General features: G+C 52.5%; 1 protein-coding gene across 4 annotated transcripts in view; it reads right to left on the minus strand.

The window, feature by feature from the left end:
* PLXNA1 (plexin A1) overlaps positions 1-19,790 on the minus strand; it is a 119,258-nt gene that overhangs the window by 63,075 nt on the left and 36,393 nt on the right. For all 4 annotated transcript variants that reach the window (XM_051627384.1, XM_051627382.1, XM_051627381.1 and 1 more), the window contains exons 4-8: positions 5,704-5,844; positions 4,795-4,895; positions 4,201-4,324; positions 1,918-2,071; positions 1,397-1,496 (exon numbers count right to left, since the gene is read on the minus strand). In XM_051627384.1, the coding sequence (XP_051483344.1) occupies positions 1,397-1,496; positions 1,918-2,071; positions 4,201-4,324; positions 4,795-4,895; positions 5,704-5,844 (620 nt within the window). The remainder of the gene's footprint in view (positions 1-1,396; positions 1,497-1,917; positions 2,072-4,200; positions 4,325-4,794; positions 4,896-5,703; positions 5,845-19,790) is intronic.

The raw sequence follows: 19,790 nt of genomic DNA on the forward strand, positions 1-19,790 counted from the left end.
CATTTGTACTTAAAAGTCGTCTTTCTTTCATTTAGAAAAATAAAAGTCACATCTGCTTTTTGATTTGCAAAATAATGACATGCAGCCAGCCTGAGCCAAAGCTGAGCTCATGTTATTGAAACCACACGACATGAAGGGAGACAAAGCTCATTTCAGGAGTCAAGGTGAAGAAGAAAGTCAAGTTTGCAAACTCTCTCCTCCCTTGCCGACACAGCAGCAGAGACCTGCTCCCCATGCAAAGAGCAGACAGGACAGAAATGCAGAAATCCCAGGACTGTGATGCACAAGGTTTGCAGGAGCTATTCCTTCCTGGCATCACTGCAGCCCGTTGGAGGCTGATGAGCCCCTGGGGCTCTCCTCTGACACATCCCCCTCAGAGCTCACTGCAGGTACCCAGCCCGGGCACCCACATCTCACCTAATTTTTGATCAAAATGGAAAATCCAAACGGGCTTTAGAGGAGCCACCTGCAGCAGGGCCCCACCAAGCCAGCCTAGACACTTTGCAAAAAGACATCCAAAAGAGATCACTCTGCATTTGCTTATCTATAATTACTGATCAGCCAGAGCACCACCATCCATGGGAGGTTTCTGGCAGGGTAATGAAATCGCTCACATTCTTGAGCTCCAAATTCTTTGCCCAAACACACCCCAGCATGCTCTCCAACATTCCCACAGCAGACCCCTCTCCCTGCCACTCAAACACGACATCCACAGCTCCTCATCAGGAGCTCACTGTTAGAAGCTTTGGACACCCTGCTTAGACATCACACCAATAACCCACACCCCCTCTATTTTTTCACATCCGTATCTCAAACTGCCTAAAAACCCATATGTGGAGTAGATTTCAAGGCATCCTGACAAGAAAGCAAATTCAGTTACTTCCAGTTAGGAAATTCTTGAGTAAATGCCCCAGGACATGCAGCATGATCCATCCCATGCTACTGTAACTTTCCAGCTTGCTCTCCAGAAAGCCTGGGAAGCAGGTACCATGGAAGGAAAACACAGGTTTCTCCTTTTGCATCGCCAAGTCATTCCTATTAACTGTTTCCAGGAACAACAAGATACTTGGCATTTTCAGTCACACAGATTATTACAGTCTGCAATGCAGTAAACTCGCATTTCTTCCAAAGCTTTGCCAAACCCAAAGCCCTGTCTTTGAGATTCTGGCCTGATGCTACATGTTCCCACACACCCAAACCAGCTGTGTGTGCTCTGGTCACTGTCCCAGTTTTCAAGGGCAAAAGGAAGAGGTTTCTCACTGCAAACACTACTACACCTGACTGCCCTTTCCTCTTGCAACACCAGCACCCATAAAGCTGAGATCTCTCTCTCCCAGTCTCACATTGCCCCACCAATCTGTTCCCAGAGCATACTCGCAAAGCCCAGGTCACTTACGACTGATGGACACTGCAGTTGTAGAAAACAAAATCCACAGAGGCAAACTTCTTCCCTGTCTCCTTAGATTTCAGGTAGAGCTTCACCACTCGCTTGTCCCCTGGGAGAGACCCAAGCAGAAAAAGACATCAGAAAGGACACGGCACATGGTTCAGCACTCAGTCCAAAGCTTGCACTGGGGTGGAGGGAGCTGGGCATCACCACCCATTCCAGTCCACTAACAAAATCCCCCAGACCTGGCAATAGAAAGTGTTCACCCACACCAACCCAGACACCTAAAGGCCAACAGAGCCCTAGTACAGCTCTGAGACCCTTCATCTAACTGCAACCTGTTGGCATGGAGGCTGGTGCCTTGGGTTGTATTGGTGGTACCAAAAGGGAGCTTAGCAGTTCTAGGGTTAGAAGAAAATTCTAGAGCCCATCATCATGGGAGGACTATCCTCCTCCACATTTCAATGTGGGGCAATAAGGGGGACAAGGTTTGTCTCAGGCTTTCTTCCCAGCCCAGGGTACAAGCTCACCACGGCCCCTGGTGATGGGGATGACATCCTTGGCAGAGGGAGAGCTGCAGTAGATCTTTCCATCTTCGATGCGGCTTTCAGACTCAGTAAAGTCTTCAAAGGAGCAGTTGACTCCTGCCGAGAGATCTGGGACATTCCAGGCCTGCAGAACCAGCTGGGGAGGAGAGGTAAGAGCATTAATGCAGAAAACTAGCAAAGACAACTCCTCCATAGCTGCTACGTAGAGCAGCAGACATGATACTGCCAAAAGAAAGAGACCAGGGGTGTAATCCCTCTTGCATCACCTACACCTGGTGGGCAGACCTACTCTGGGCTTTTGCCAGTGAGCCCCATCCACAGACCTCCCTGCTCATGCAAGGAGAAAGGATTTAAACAAGTTAAAAAAATAATGACTCTCAGCCTCCCATCCTCTGCCCTCTCGCTACCACAAGCCATTATGCCTCATCTCTACAGAGACCAAGCAGAGCATCCAGCTAGAGTGTTTCACGGAAAGGCATCTGCTCTGGCAGAGCTGAGGAGGGGAGGAATCCACCTCTTCCCTCACAAAGTCATTCCCGGGGTCAGCAGTTCTCACTTTACAAAATGCTTGCCTTACTTCTAATTTGAATTTTTCACAGCTTCCAGCCATTAGTTCTTGTTATGCCTTTCCTTGATAGATTAAAAAGCCCTTTAGTCCCTGATATTTGCTCCTTGTAAAGGCACTTATACTCTGTAATCAAGTCACCTCTTAATCTTCTTTTTGATAAGCTAAGCAGATTGAGCTCTGGAAGTCTCTCACTGCAAGGCGTTTTCTCCAGCCTTCAGCTCATTTGTGTGATGTTTACAGGAGGTTTTCAGCCTCCTCCTTTCAAAGCTGGACCCCAGCCTGGGTGCAGCAACCCTTAGCAGACCACACCAGACATCTGAGAAGCATCCTGCCATTGGTCAGGTAGATAATCACCTGAGAGGTGAAAAACCTACCCAGCTCCTGGCTTCACCCAAAGAGTCCTGAGAGCCGGGCAGTGAGAGCTCAGCCCTGGCACCACTTCCCAGGACGCTGGGCAAATGCCCGTCTTTTCCCTCCAAGTCTAACTAGGCTCAAACTCCAATTTCTCAGCTAAACGAGCCTCACTGAGACCAGACAGCTCTGCAGAGGAATCTCACCCAGTCTCATCCCAGTGCCAGCCTTGACATCCCAGCAGGTCCCATCGCAGCCATCTCACATTTATTTCCATGTTACCAATGAACAATAGCCCCTGCAGAAGTGCTTTCCAAACTGTTCCCATCTGGAGACAATTCCCCTCTGATGAGGACTTTTTGAGATCTGTCACAGAGCCAGTTCTTAATCCATTTAACACGTGCTTTATCAATATTGTATAATGCAAATTTTTAATCAGAACATTGTGTTGTACGAAGTCAGATGCCTGGTAGAAACCTAAAGACATCACATCCCTGCAGTTTCCCCTTCTAATTCAAGTCCTAAGTTCATCAAAGAACAAAATGTGGTTTGTTTGACATAAAACCATGTTGACTGGCATTAATTATATTCCCATCCTTAATTCTTTATCAGTTGTATCCTGCACCAGTTTTTTTTCCTTTAGCTCTTCTAAACCTGATGTCTAACTAAGCACTCTCAGACCATTTGGTCCCTTCTGCATCTGGGCAAAAGAAAAAAAAGAGCACCTTTTCTGTTTCCTGGGCTTTGCTCAACATTCACTTATTTATTATAAAATCATATTATTAAAAATATTCACAAGCCACAGAGCTCCTTGGCCAACTGTTTTAGGACTCCCCAAGTGCCAGATATCCAAACCTGACAGTTTTCAAAACCTTATTGCTAGTATACACTGTTTCATATTCTCTTCCTGGTGCTAATGGCCTGGAAAATACTTCGGGGAAGTCCATTATCCTTTCTGTCTGCACAGAGTTGTGCAGCAAGTTGTGCGTCGAAGGCTCATCCCAAAATATCTACTGCAGGCCAGGGTCAGAGACAGGCTATTGAGCTAGATGGATCGCTGGCCTGCAAACAGCACCTCTGATGTTGTTTATATTGTGGAGAAATATTTATTGCTCAGTTATGTCTTTTCTGAATAATCATCAACTGGTTTATTATCTCCATCAATAGGCCAGCCCTTGTCAATGCCCTGCACTTTGTTATGTTTTATTTGTCTCAGACCTCTCTTCCCCTTTCTCCCTATTTGTCATATACTCGTTACTTAGTTTTAATTGCTGCCTCCCCAGCCATTGCTTCCAGAGAGTCACCAGGTGGCTGGGGGGGATGCACAGGCAGCAGAGGTGGCTTACCGGGACCTCGGACATGGTGACCGAGATGTTCTTTGGCTGGACAGTGAGCTGGACACACTGCTGCAGGTCGGAGGCGAAGCGCTGGGGCTCATCCGCCCGCTCGCACCTGTCCTTGCGTGAGCATCTGGAAGAGGACGAAACCACCACAGTGAGGAGGACAATCCCCCGGGGCCTTGCATGGCTCAGGGCTGACACCACAGCAAACAGAACCTTTGGTATGGAGGTGATGCCCAACTAGCACCCTTGGGTGCCCAAGACCTGTACAGGAGCTCTGCTTTCCCACAGTGACAGCACTGGGGACACTTCTGGGGTTTTTCATAACAGTTTTTCTTATTGGCACAAGGACACTGAACCCAGGAGCTCTGGGGCAGGATCAGTGGGGCCCTGCCAGCAGCTTCACCACACATGGGTGCTCGTGAGCACAGCACAGGCACTGGGGGAAGGGATGGCAGACCTCTCAGACCACTCCAACCCCTGCATTTTGGGGCCAAAGCCTGGGAGGGATGTCCCCAGGGAGACCTGTGGTGGGGACAGACATGGTTTGCCAGTCGTGGATCACTGGTGCGGCCCCAGGGTTGACCCCACAGTACTTACATATTGTGGAGGACACACCAGCCACAGTGGGGGTCCCGGGAGCCCAGGCACAGCTCACAGCTCTCGTACTGCTCACAGCTCTCCACCGGCACCCGCGTCACCTGCAGGAACAAGCAAGAAGTGATGGGGATGGGCTGCGTCTTTCCCTGTTGTGCCCAGACCCCGCAGGAGACAGACCCAGCACAGACTCACCCTGCTCTGTTAAAACAGAAGGCAGCAGCAGGGAGCAGGCTGACCCTCCCACCATCACCTGCTCCTCTGCTCCTCTACCTGGCCCAGACAGCACATTTGCAAGCCAAGGAGGGTTTTATCCCCAGCAAGCTCCTTCCACCACTGCATCTTTGCTCCTGGTGCCAGCCAGGCACCCCACAGCTGCCACATCCCTGCTCCGAAAGGGTTACTGGTCCTTTATTAATTGCTCCTCTAGATTTGATTAAAATCCTCTCATTCACCAAGCCCTTCGAGCTCTGTTACAATTGTTCATTTAATTACTTTCCACCAGCACTCTGATAACACCAAGCCATAGTAGGAAAGAGAGCAGGTTTTATTAAGGAGAGGGGAGGAGAAGGGGGCGATGGGGAGGGGGTGCAGGAGGCAGGGAGCTGCCTGCTCACCTGCCATGAGGCGCCAGAAGCACCAGGCAGCTGCACCGGTGCAGTTCCATGGAGGAGAGGAGGCAGGACCACAGAGTCAGTGCCTCAGGGCAGTGGTTTTGCAGAGAGGAGCCAGGAGGAGCTGCTGCTGTTCCCTGGGACAGGAGTCCCCAGGCAGCCCTGATGCCAGGAAGCAAAGGCCAGACCACTCTGGGGAGCTGCCCAGAAGGCTTCCCAGGGCATGAGGCTGTGGGTTGGGACTAAACATGGGCTGCCAAGCCAGGAGAGCAGAGGGGCTGCTGTGCCCTCCCCTTACCTGTTTCTCAGTCATGGCATAGATGTGCTGGCGGTCAGGGCTCAGCACAAGGTCTCGCAAGATGGAGCTGCCCTCGTGGGCCACGACATTCTCGTACTGCAGCGCTTGGTGCTTCCTCTCAGCTGTCAAGTCCACCAGGATCTGTGGGGAGAGCAAGGGGAGGTGACCAGGGTCTCACACACAACCCAGGGAGTGGGAAGGGGAACATGTCACTCCTCCATCCTACACCAGCATGACCATGCCATGGCCACCGCAGCACAGCAAAGCAGCAGTCACACTGCAAACATCCCAGCCCTTTTCTGAAGGTCAAACTGCAATGTATTCTTTTCTTTTTTGCATTTGTCCCACATTTGTGCTGACAGTGGCACCCCTCTCCAGTGGAAGAAGCCATATCCATGGCCCTCCTCTGCACTGTCCCACTTCCCCCACCGCCACTCAGTCCCAAAGCCCCTTCAACTTGTAGTGTGGCATGGATGAGCCCCCAGCAAAGCAGCAAACCCTGTCTTCCCACAGCAATACCAAAAGTAGCTCACACACTGCACCACACAGAGCCCTGGCCAGGCAGGATGCCATGGCACACGCAGACAGAGCTCCTGTCTCCCCATCCATCAGAGGAAACAGTTGGGGTCGTGACTGGGGAAGTCAAGAGGGTCTCAAGGAAGCTGGGGGTCAACAGAGGTTCAGAAAGTGCCTTTGTTCCCTGAGCGGGAACGTGGCGAAGGCTTTAATCCCCTCACAGCTCACAATTACCTTAAAGCTCTTCCTAAGTAGAGGGGTTTGTGGCTGTACCGGCAATAACCACATCACGAGGGTGGAGGCACCCACTGAGCAGGAGCTAAACTCAGCTGTGCTGCTTGCCATGACCTGACTGCCACCTCCCTGAGTGTGAGACACCTCCTGTCAATGCCAGCCCTCACCATCTCCACAGACTGGGGAGATCCTCAGCACAGGGCAGCCCCCAAGGGGGAGAAAGTGCTGGAGAAATGGCTCAGTGGGTCAGGTCTACTCCCATGGGATGGATTAGGATGTGATGAGGGGCACAATGCAGCACATTTTGCCAAAAACCCAGCGACAGGGAGAGAAGCAGCATGTCCAGCCAAGATGGAACAAATGCTTCCTGGAATCAGCTCCATAGTGCTGCTGGCACACCGGGAGCAGGTCCAGCACCTCCAGCCACAGGACTCAGGATCCCCCCACAGCACAGGGATGAATCTGCTGCTTTGAAGTATCCCTCAAAATGCATCCCACAGCCCAGTCCTGACCATCACACCTACAGCCCAGCACAGCCATGTCCAAGCCCTTGTGCCCCCACGGCAGACTCTCCAGCACCTCTGCCTCCTCATCCCCCTCCTGCAATAAATCCCTGCCGGCATTTGTGTAGTTCCCAATCAGGAGGATACAGGGCCAGGAAAGCAGGATCCCGGTGAGCAGCTGATTAGCATGGAAATGTATGCAGCTCACAAACAAACTGGGGCCCGTTTAATTAGAGCGGCGCCTTTGATTCACCGCCAGCCTCCTGCATGCACCAGCCCCGGATTATTTTTAGGCAGTTTTACAAAACAAATGTATTTAATTAAGAAAGAGACCCCTGAGCAACCAGAGAGCAACGAGTCCTGTGCAGCAGTGAGCAAAGGGGCCACTCTCTCCCCAGGATACATGAGGACAGGGCTTGCAGGGCCAGATGTAACTCTTGGGAGCCCATGGCACAACCAGAAACCCCCTGTATGTCCTGTCACAGGACTGAAGAGCCTTCTCCATAATCCACATGGGTCCTGGTACTTGACTGCCTTCTCAGCAACCTTTGGCAGACCCACACACAGACTCCACTCCCCATCACCCCCACCCTGGGTACCACAGTGTGCTGGGGAAGCCAGAGATGCCAAAAACTTTTCCTAATGCCTTTGTTTGCCCTTTTGGAGTGGAAGGGCATCTTTCTTAACACATTCGCTCCTACTCCAAAAATCTGGGAAAGTCAAGCCTCAAACACCTGCAGTACAGGGGCAGGCAGCACCTCCTGCCCCACAGCACCCAGCATCACCCCCAGGACCCAGCACTGCCAAGTCCTCCCTCAAGTCCCCCCACATGTCACTCCCCTCCTGGCTCTCAGCTTCTGCCCTACAAAGTCCTGTCTGAGCCAGCTCTCTGGAGGAGGGTAATGGGGAGCAGCCCCACTCCCAGTAGCAAGGCATCATCTCCTCCCCTGGCTACAGCAACGTGACAAACGCACCTTTCCAACCCTTTTATGGGCCGCAGTTGCAGCGCAGAATAATCGATATAGTTTTTCCCTGGTTCTAAAATAGATCTATGGCTGGATGTTGAGCTGGCAGTAATTTTTAACTAGCGGGGTAATTTCCCCATTACATTATTGCACTGTGCAGTGCTGGGAAAGAGAAAGAGATGTATTAAAAAAAAAAAAAAAAAACCACCACAAAACACCACACCCAGACGTGAAGCACTTCCAGTTAATTTGAGGCTCCAGGAAGAACCTAAAAATACTCACGGTAGTCATACAGGGCTGGAGCCCAGCCTGCACACATCAGGGTGTTCTGGTGGGGGACACAGAACCACCCCACATACCCACACATGGGAAGCCACTTCTCCAGAGCCTCTCCTCCTGCTAAGGGTGCTCTAGAGACAGGTTTGGGATTCAGGAAAACGAAATTTGGAAGACCTGGCCATCATCAAATTGTTTCCTGATTAGCCAGAAGGTAGGGCACAAGGGAGTTTTTGAGTTAGCTTGTACTAGGCAAACCCATCCTGCTGCTCCTCCCCAGCACCAGGACATGACTGGCAGTTAGACCTCAATGTCATCCCATACCAGGAGGACCTGACTGCCCACAACACTGCTGTACAGGCACAGGTGGGAACCAGGCATCAGGGCCTTTTCAACAGAATTAGCCCGGTGGGAACCTGCCCATCCCAGCTGGTGAGAAGATGATGGACTATTTGGACTATAATGTGGAAAGAGCAGTGCAAGGGATGCCCAAGGGGCTTCCCATCCAGTCTCTTACACACAGCAGGGAGGAACAGCTTCCCCCCCTCTCCCCACACCCGCAGGGTAGCTGGGGCCAGGGGAAGGGGGAGAGGATACAGTTTAATCAGAGCAGCCCCCCCGGAAACACATTCCTTCCTGCCCACCCTGCCTGCCTTCCCACCCAGGGGAAAAGACATTTACTTAAAATAAATAAATAAATAAACCCATTAACCTTTCTCCTCATCCTGAGGCTGATATAATTACCCAATACTAATAATTACTTGCACTAATTTCTCGCTCAGGATTCCTGCCCTCACTCTTGCCTGCCTCGGGCTGCTTCAGGCAGCAGCTGGGCAGGACTATCTCCTGCCCAGGGGTTGGCAGAAGCCCCGGGGGGCTGGTGGACCCTGGGGCTATGCCAAGGTGGAGGAGCAGGAGGGTTGATTTGTTGGGCTGCTGACTCATTAAAGAAAACTGAGAAGATTGGAGGGAAGAAATGACAAGATCCCTGTGGGGGTGAACCATCTCAAAGCAAGCCCAGAGGCTGCTCTGCCAAAGGTCCACATGCACACCCACCCCACCCAAGCGAGGAGCTCATCACCCCTCAGGGCAAGCACCCAGCACAACTTCACTCTGAAGAGGCAAAGGTTTCAGACCCGATCACCCAGAAGCCAAGCAGGCTGGTGGAGGTAGCACAAGGCCGGGAGATACAACAGCATCTCACCCAAGAGGTCCCTTGCCTCCCAGGCCAGCTATGAAGAAGCCCAGCAAAGGAAGGAAGGAATGATGAGGATAAGGATGGCATGCAATGTTTCGACCTCTAGGCACCCCAGTGTAAAGAGGTACAGAGAGGCAAATTACTCCCACAGGAGGCCCAGAGAGGGTTCCTGGGGATGGTCTGGTCTTGGCTGGAGAATGGACATTCCATCCCATATGGGTTTTGAGGGAAGACACCAGCAAATCACCTCACTAAGAAGCACACTGTGGTGCAGAGTCACACCCAGACAACAGCACCAGCCGGTCCCACTGCTGCCTCAAACCCAGTGCTCCCTCCAAAGCTTGGCTCTCCTTTACAGAGAATGATGTTGGAGCACCCAGAAGCTTCTGCAGGGCCCAGGCCCCACCATGGCCAGCACTGGTGAAGAGCTGCTATGCCTAAAGGCTGGGACCTAAAACCCACATGAACAGCAAGAGGAAGGAAAAGGCCTGGCAAGGAAGAGACAATGCTCCTTCCATTGGACCCAAACCCAGCAGGTTTTCTCCCCTGGGCAAGACGCCCCCCAGGCTTGTCCAGGTGAGGAGGCACATCCCCACTGCCATAGCTGCTCCCCAGACCATGAAGGGGAAAAGCTCTCAACGACCTTATGACCACCAGCACTGGGCATATTGTGGAGAGGAGCCTCTCCCTGGGCCTGCCTTCTAGAAAGACAGGCAATGAGATGAACAAAGGGCAGCAGCCATGACCTGGCAGCCACCCAGAGCTGGCAGTGGGTCTGGAGCAGAATTGCCATGGAGGATGGGGCTTTAGAGCCAGGGATGCCAGGCAGGGAGGAAGGAAACAGCTGGAGAGAGACGGCAGCTGCAGACATGCAAAGGCTGCTTTTGGATTAAACATGCACTGGCAGGGGTCTGGCCAATGCTGGTGTGGGCCACCAGCTCCCAGCAGGACCAAAAACACAGAGGGGCACTGGCAGAGGGTCCCCAAGGGACCTGGTCTCACCACAGAAGACATTCCCCCAAGCCCACCTCCAGGAAGAGGAAGCTCTTCACCACCCCACAGCTGGTGCCCCCATGGGGCTCTCCCAGCCCAGCCCTCCATCTCTCTCCCTCCAGGCTTGCAACCCTCCATCCTGGGTCCCAAGCAGGCCCCACAGACCCCTCCTCTGGGCAGAAGTGCTCAGCCAGGCTTTGTACTCTTATCTGTACAGGGCTGTGATTAATTCACAGCAGCTGGCAGCAGCTACAAGAGGAGGGCGCCTTCGCCCGCCTGCCACACTTCAAAGGCAGGGACTTATCTGCCTCAAACACACTCTGCAGCCTTTTCATGGGGACCCTTTCCAGTTCCACGGGGCTCGCACAGCACTGATGGGCAACTCAAAAGAAGGGCTTATTCATAGGAGTGCATTTCAAAGCCTCCCCCCTTCCCTCCCAGCACTCAGTGGGGAAGTGGAGAGTCCCCCAGCCCTAGGGATATGCATCAGAGACAGAGACTGAGCAGGGGGGTCAAGACAGGGCTGCAAGGAGAGGATGCTGGATCAAGGTCCTTGTCCCACCTTCACCCACGACCTGCCCCATCCTCTTGCCAGTGAGCAGCTCCACAGCACAGCCCTGAGCTGAGAGGAGGAAAAAGCTTTGACATGCGTGAAGGGCAGAGTCCAGCCCTGGGACTAAAATCTTCCCCTCTCCACACCACTGGTGCTTATGGCTCAGGCACCACCAAAGCCAACAGATGCACATCCCTCCTTCATGGAAGCAGAGCCACACTAACACCCTCAGCATTTTGCTTTGATTTTTGCTCCGTCTGCCCAAAGTGCACAGGACAGAGCAAATCAAACCAGGACAGGACTGGGTCCCAGCAGAGCTGAACCCCAAACCACGGAGCCACCTCTTGGAGGCAACAGAGAACCTGAGCAGCCTGGCCACTTTGGGCTAGTGGTGACAGCTGCTGGGTTGTCTCATGCAACACCATGCTGACAAGCCCACAGCCGGAAAGGGAGTATCCTATGTCCAGCTGAGGGAGAGGGACCCCCCCACCCTGGGGTGCCAGCCAGCACAGCCCCTCCTGGCATGTGGCTTAGGCTCACCCCAAGGCAGCAGGAGGAACAGGGACACCGCTGCCCTCCACATGCCTTCCTCCACAGCCTTCCCCCAGGGACCAGCAGCTGCTGCCTGCACATCCCCTCTCCAGTTTCCAAAGGAAGGCAAGCAGTTTAAAATGACATTCCAGCATCAGCTGTTCCTGGAGGGATGCCCTCTCCTACCCCCACCCCACCACTGCGCCCAGCAAAATGCGGGTCTGGGAGCAGCTGCAGGGCCATAGCATCAGCTGTGGGGCCAGGGCATCAGCTGTTTCTGGGGGGCACAATGAGGGTGGAGGATGCTGGAGAGAGGGGCACTAGCATGCAAGACTGGGCTAGGGGGGGCTCCTCCCCCACTCACTCTGTTGCAGGCTACCAAGTTTTGGCACCCAGGGGAACACCTCTGGTGTTGTACAGCGGTCAAGAAAATCACCATCAGGAGAGTCCTGGCCATGCTTTACCAGGGCTTGCCAAGCAGCACACCCAGCTACAAGGGTACAGATGGCCAGGGCACAGGCAGGGTTATGGGGATGCATCTCGCAGGGGCTGGGGACAGAAACATCCCAGCTATGTGGGGTGTGCCGACAGCCGGCACCCCTTCAGCCGCCTTTCCTGCCAGCTGCCCGTGCAGGAATGCGCCAGTTGGGAGCAGCCCAGACACCCAGACATGCCTCCTCCCGACAGGCAGGCAGCTGCCTGCCTGCTGCTCCAACCCAGCAGCCTCAGGGCCCTGCAGAGGCAGGTGCCATCCCAGCTTTCCTCAGCCCCTGGCACAGGGCTGGCATGCTCCTGCCTCAGAACTAACCCTCCAAGGAGGAGCTACCTGCTTCCATTCAGTGAAACCCATTCACTTATAAAGACAAGCACAAGGCAAAGTTTTCTTCCAAGGTCCAACATTGCCCTGAGTGGGAAAAAATCGGGACTTTAGTTATATCAGTACAAAAAAGCAAAAAAACAAAGAGATACTTCATCTAAATCAATGCTCATAACAGCAACAAATGCCAGTGACTCACTGACAGATAGAACACAGGTTTTGAAGCACACACTATTGGTGGTGTGTCATCCCCAGGCAGATCCTGACCTCAGCCATGTAAGCTTGAAGGCACTGGGGTTTGCCATAGGAAACAGGGGAGAGAGAGAGGCAGGGGAGCAACCCTGCCCAGTGGGACCCCAAAACACAGCACCAGCTTCCTCAAAACTCCTCCACCGCTTTCTTCTTTTGCTCAAACTCATTTACATCTTTTCCTCTTGTTCAGCCACCCACACAAGTGGTGCTCCCCCACATCAAGCAGGCTCAACAAGAGCTGGCCAGACCAGTGCCAGCCCACATGACACAGCACAGCATGGCACAGAACTGACCCACCATCTGCAAACCTCCCCTGACCAGGTCTGCCCACATTGCTCCATCAGCAGGACAGGGAAGTACATCCCAACGCACCACTGTTGCAATTTTGACAGGACTAAAACACTGACAGAAACACTGCCAGAAAAGTCTTTCCAATATTTCTGCACCAAAACTGAACAGCTGGAAAGAGGAAGCGAGTGCCAGGGTACTGCAGGGGAGCAGCACCTTCATCAGAGTCAAATCTGGGTGCAGGAGGGACTGATGGAGGCAATGAAGCAAGGGGAGGAATTACAGAGATGCCCCCATTGGGAGCCACATGGCGTGGGATGGGTTACAGCACTTGCCCTGCTTCCCTCCCCAGCAAAGCCCCAGGTCCCATCCCCACCACCCCCCCTGGCTGCTCCAGCGGTCTCGAGCCATTGATTTCCCAGCTTTGCCCTTCAAAACTCTCCTGGCTCAGCGTCCAGTTTGTATCGTCTAGTCACTCAGGAGCAAAATATCTCTATTATTATTGCAATTATTTCCCAATCAGCATCGCTCAGGGCTGCGGCGGTCAGAGAGGGGCCCCCGACAAGCGAATCAATGGGCAGCCTCTGCCCTGGGAGCTGCTTGGGACCGGGCAGGAGGTGCTGGCAGCTGCCAAGTGGCACAGGGAAGGGCAGGCAGAGGACGGGGGACTCCAGGGACCCCCCGTGTGATGCTGTGGCCCAGCAGGGTGGCAGTCCTCAGTCTTTGCTGACCCTCAGTCAAGTAACGCTGATGCAAAAATATTCTGTGCACAGAGCACACACGCAGCCGCCAGCTCCACGCTCTGGATGCAACGCAAGAGCTTTACCTCCGAGGCACTTCATGGCTAAAGAGAACAGACAGGGGCTCTAGGGCTTCCCTGGGGACAGCACAGCAGCCACCCGGCCATCAGCTCCCTGGCGGGGAGTGCTAGAGCATCCCAAAACTACTTCTCCAGCTGTGCAGTGCCTGCACACAGCTGTGCTCTCTCCAGCGTAAATGCACAGCAAAACCCCAGCACTGCACCTCGCTGCAGACATGTCCCCCTCCAGGGAGGGGTAAGCAGGCAGGTAAGTGGGTCCTGCTGTTTCTCAAAGGACAGGAAGAGAGGAGCAAGCTGCCAAGGTAGGAGAGCCCAATAATGGATGGGGAAGGATTTTTATCCCTGCAAAATGGAAGGTAAGGGCAGAAAAAGCACACAGCACAATGGGATGGCAACCTTCTCACTGTGTCCCACTGTTCCTCTCCATGCAGGAAAAAGCCCCGAGTGCAGCAGTGAAGGGCAGAGCACATCAAGAAATACAGGATTATTTTTTCCTCATTCATTAATTACTCTAGGCATCCTGAGCATCCCAGCAAGCCCCAGGCACACTTGAAGCCATGGCAATGTGTCACCCTCCCAGCTCCCACGGGACTCGGACTGCAACGCGATCAGCCTGGGGCGAGTTAATACCTAAACCTCCCAGAGAGGTCCCTGGGAAGAATGCTCTCACTTGAAGGACTCAGTACTCAGTTTTCCAAAAAAACCAATCCCTTCACTGCCAAGGCGCTGGCTCCTTCAGGTGACTGCATCCTTCTGCCCCATGAGGACCAGCCCAGACCCTTGGCTACCAGTCTCCTGCAATTCACAGCCCATCACCCTGGCTAGTGAACAGTACAGACCCAGAAGCACCACCCCCAGTCTCTCCACAGCTCTGAAGTTGCTATTTCTCCCGCAAATTCAAAACACCACTTATTTTCCTCCTAACAATGCCGCTCAGCTCAACAGGGCAGCACAAACCCTTCTTCCTGAGCCTCGCCACACTTGTGACCATGCAGTCAGACCAAGACCATCCCAAAATGACCACTGAGGGCTTGTTCCACTGCCCTCGCCTGTCTGGCCGCTTGGGCCATGCCTATGGCCAGGGGCTCAAAGCCCCACTGCCTGCCAGCAGAGATGGGGATGCTCCCCTTTCCAGACCTCTATCAGGGGGTCTCAAAAGGCAGTGAGGAGGCAGCAGAGCTTGGCAAGGGAGGCAGTGGAGAGGAAGGACAGGTTCCTGAGGCTGTAGCACAGCTGGAGATCAGCTGGATCCTTCCTCCCCCCTCAGCTCCAGGAAAATAGCTGCTTCCTTCCTCATCCCTAAATAAATATAGCAAGAGAGGAGCTGCCTGAGGACAAGGCAGAAGCCATTGGTCTTGCAAAGAGAGGAGCCAGCAGCAGAAAAAACCCACACAGGGGAGGCTGCAAAGGGACAGACCCCAAGTGGGGGGAATTTGCTTCAGAGTACCTCCGCAGTGGGGTCCCCTCCCACCCCAGTCTCCACCCCAGCAGCCTCCTGGTGCAGATTCAGCAGCAACCAAGCTCCTGTTTCTGCCTGTACAAGGCACCATGGCTTGTGTCTGGATTTATCTATCCATCACTCTAAAGCCTTCTGCAACCCTATCTCAGCAGTCCCTGATCCATTCAGCTCCAGCCATGTAAGTGCACCAGCCATTATTTCCACAGCACAGAAGCCAAAACCCATTTGCTGCCGCAATACATTGCAGCAAGGGGGATATAATAGGAACTAAATCCACTGCCCATTCACCTCCACCCAGGGAGAAGGACAACACTGACTGCACAGGGGGGAATCCAGCTTCACCTGTTTAACACCAGCTTTGATCCCTTCCTACCCACCAGGCCTCTTGTTACCACAGATCTGGGCTGTCCTGGTGTTTTATCGCCGTGGACAAATCACATCTGACCGCCCAGGAGAAGCTGATAAGCAATACATCATCAGGGTCTAAATATCATGACAACATTAAATATTAACACCAGGCACAGGCAGCAGGGCTGGACATACAGAATCAGTTACAAATGCAATGACAAAATCACACATCCCATGACGTACCGCACGGGAACGTCACCTGCGGCGAGGAGGAAGCGGAAAGTTAGAGTCACACTTTTTTTTTTTTTTTTTTACTTTTTTTTTTCCTTTTTGGATTAACATTCCCGCTATTGACAAACCACAATCAAAACTCCAGGCTTTGCCTTTCATCCCCAAACAGTCCCTGCTGCAAACATAAGCATCTCTAAGATTAGAGAAGAAATCTTCTGCCACTCCATGCCCAGTGTTCCTGGCGATAACAGCTGGCTAAGCCTGGCTTCGGGCTCAGCGCACTGGAAAGAGCCTGCAAATATACACTCAGACCTTCTTGATAAATTCCTTGCTCTCACTTTTTGTTTGCATTTTAAGGCTTCATTCCCACACCCTAAACAACCTCCGGCCCTCCTACACCATCTCCAACCCCAAGCCAGCTCCAGGAGCCACATGCCTGGCTACACTGTGCCCTTCCTGGCAGCTCCATAAGGCCAGGGTAAAGCTATGGGGCCATGTAGAACTGGGTGTGATGAAAACCACTTCTCTGCAGCGTGCTCTCCATCTAAAACCAGGGTGAAAATTAGGCTCTTCAGTCTGCAGATAGGAGCAATTTCAAAGGAGAGATTGAGAAGATTTAAATATAGAGATTGCTTTCCCTAAGGATGCTGCTCAAGATACTTAAGAGCTCAGGTTTTACACAGCATGGATTTCCTTCAGCACAGACGCAGAACTCCCTACTCCACTTCTCCAGACAGCAATCCCTTCTTCAGGCTGTTGGCCATTGGCTGAGGCACAGAACAACTGCAACCACAGAGCTCACATGGGAGGTAAACCGGGGTGCAAGGGGGCTGGAGCCCACCTGGAGCTTTCCAGGTACAACAGCTCCCAGCCACATATCATTGTTACCCCCCAGCTCTTGCAGGTCCTTGCAATGGGAAACAAAAAGGCCAGCTAACTTCCTAATAAATGACTTACTTAATTACTCCAGGGCTGCTCTCCAAAAGCCTGGCTCTTGCTAAGACCAGACATGCACACACCACATTCAAAGTCAAGTTACAAAGAATATCTTTGAGGAACACTTGGCACCCTCCCACCCACTGCCAGTGGACCTCAAGTGGAGTTGCCACCTGCCATGCCTTGTCAGTTCCATGGCCAAGGACCTGCTCCAAGCCAGGGATGCAGCTTGGCAGCCCAGGCAGAGCCAGGCAAGCAGCAAGTATGGTTGGACCTCAGCAGCCTCATGGTGGAAGCAGAGATGGGGATGGGCAGACAGCCCCCAGACAAACAGCTTTATCCCAAGTAGCAACCCTGGCAGGCACCCATCGCATGCCTCAATATCTGTAGAGGGAGGCCAAAGGGTGGGAAATGATGTTAATTAAAGTTTTAATTACTGTAACCAAACGAGTAGTATAATTACTTTATTCTCACAGAGACTTCAAACTGATTAAGGACCACGTGCACAATCTACGGGTTGATGTGGTTTTTAATTAAACGTGCCGTCAAGGACGGTGAGAGGAGTGGGCAGGATGGTGGCTCAACCCTGTCTCCTCCTGCCTGAAGACCCCGGAGACCTCGTGCAAGGAAGGAGCCCAGGCTGGCAGAGACACAAAGGTCCAGAGCAGCAACTAGTGCAAAAGGCCAAAGACAACTGCCTTGGGAAGACCAAAGTCAGTGGGATGCACACAGGTGTCTCAGAGGAGAAGGTCCTCTCCTATTCATTGGCCCTCAGACTCACATAACCCCAGAACTTGTACCTTTACAAACATCTCAAAAACAACCCCACATGGGCCCCAAAAACATTAATGAGCTGGTGCTGCCAACTGGAGGGAATGATTAAAAAACAATTTTGCAAAGGCATCCTTTTCAAATAATAATAATGCTAAAAGACAAAGCAGTAGAAATTAAATTCCCAGTCCCCTACCTCAAATAAATAGTATCAGAATTTGAAATGAGACATAATTACCCCAGCAAGGTTAAAGCCGCCAATGCACACGGAATACAAAATCACCATCCATCATAATCATATCTCATATCACAGCCATTATTTATAATTAGGAGGCACGGTTTAAAAAACACATAAAGACGCCCATGCAATGCAGTAATTCTTCTGTTATTGCTCCTGGAGGGCCAATCCTGCTCCAATTCATGGAGTCCAGGATCAGGCAAAAGTAATTCCTTAAAAAACCCCAAAAGTCATTCCCAGAAAGCTCCCTGACAGGAATGGAAACCCACCTCAGCCCACCTGTGAGCCCTGCCTAAGGGTTGGGCTGGCAGCAGTAGGACACAGCTAGGCTGGAGACCTCTTTCCCAGCCATTTCAAACCCAAACAGGCTCACAAGGCATCCACATACTCTTTAACTATAGTGAATTTATATCTTTCCCCCCAAATGCCAGAGCTGGAAGAGCAGAAACCAGAGCCACAACCCATCTCAGGGAGGTGGTGGCCAGCTTTGCCCAGGCTTCCTCGCCTGCTGGGTGGTTTGTTACCTATTTTAAAAACCACATAACAAGTTACAGCAAAAGCTGGGGAAACCAAAAGCGAACCTCAAAGCTGCCAAAAGCTGCCCTCCTTTGAAGTGCAGGCTTTGCAGGCTGCCCCTGTGTCCCAGTGAAATATTAACAAGCTGCCAGCAAAGGAGAAGGAAATTACCCTAATATATTCTGGGGAAGTCCACAGACAGCAATGCCTACACGGCAGAGTCCAGCTCTCAAGGTACCTGCCTCCAAATCCCTTCTCCTCCAAGCTACAAGGAGCAGCAAGTCCACAGCCCCATGGGATGCACAGTAGCTCCAGTTAACCCACAAATGCCAAAGCTGGAGCAAACCCTTGCTCAGAAAAACACTGGAATGTGGTGGGGTAGGCAGATGATTCAGAGCCCCAGAAGTCTGGGAGAGGTGGTTTTGCATTCTTCAGTGGAAAATTAGAAAGCAACAGCGGTTGGAGAGGGTCTCCTGGGAACACAAAGCAGTGATGGCCAGGGCCACAGCAACAGCCCAGGGAAGAGACCATGGAAAGGACAGACAAACGGACGCACATGCACATGTAAATCTATGCTAAGATGGAAAACCAAGCTGGGATATGGACAACGGAGAGCTGAGGCACAGCCAGAGAGGCACAAGTCCACAGCAGAAGCAACCCCAAAAAGGAGCTCAGCCCCACCACTGGCTGCAAGTGGCCTAAGGGAAACAGCCAAAAGCCAGTTCACCCTGCCAGCCTCATGACTCTTACTCACAAGCAGAGCTGCACTTCCTCAGAAGTTTCATTAAGCTGTAAAACAAGAAAAAAAAATAACAAGGAAAATCAAAACAACCCCCCCCAAAAAAAAAAAAAAACACACAAAAAAAAACAAACCCAAAAACATCAAGTAAAAGGCAGCTCACAGATGCACATCCAAACCCACACTCTCCAGAACCCAGGAAACACATTCTAGTGAAAGTTGCCACAAACACTGTGAAACACCAGCCAGGGTCCCCTCACCAGAGGTGTCGTGCTCTTGTGGCATGAGAGGAGAACGGGTGCAGAGAATGTCTGGCAGGGGGGCACATCCAGAGAGAGGGGCTCTATGAAGAGCAGCACCGTGCTGCTGCCACCACAGAATGAGGGAACGAACCTTTTTGGGGTTCAGCTACCTTGCCCACCCAGCTGTGAGCTCTCCAGGCAGGTTGTCTTCTTGCATGGTGGGTACCAGCCTATGTGCCCCACCATGAATGATCGCTCTGACCTCCAGCTCTGCACGCAGGGGCTATCTCTGGCTTGCCCTGAGCATTTTCCAGCTCCTCTTCTATTTCAGACAGACTGTCCAACATGCCAAGGATCAGGTCAGTCTTGCAGGATTGGACAAATTCGGGTAAGACCACCTGAGGATGCTGAAGACAGCATGCTCCCCATTGGGCTATGGAGGAGGAGGACTGCAAAGCCAGAGGGGATTGCAACATCCTCCCCACAGCTAGTGCCTCCCCAGGCCCTGGATTGGCCATCAGCACCTCGCCAGGCTCTGGCTGCCATCCTTCAGCCATCCCAGCCTGACAGCACATGCCAAAAGGACTTTTCACATCAGTGGTGGCGAGTTTACTGCAACCAGAAGGAGCAGAGGGAGGAGGTGCTTTGCAGGATCAGGCAG

Source organism: Apus apus, chromosome 9 (assembly GCF_020740795.1).
Source record: "Apus apus isolate bApuApu2 chromosome 9, bApuApu2.pri.cur, whole genome shotgun sequence".
NCBI classification, from domain to species: Eukaryota; Metazoa; Chordata; class Aves; order Apodiformes; family Apodidae; genus Apus; species Apus apus.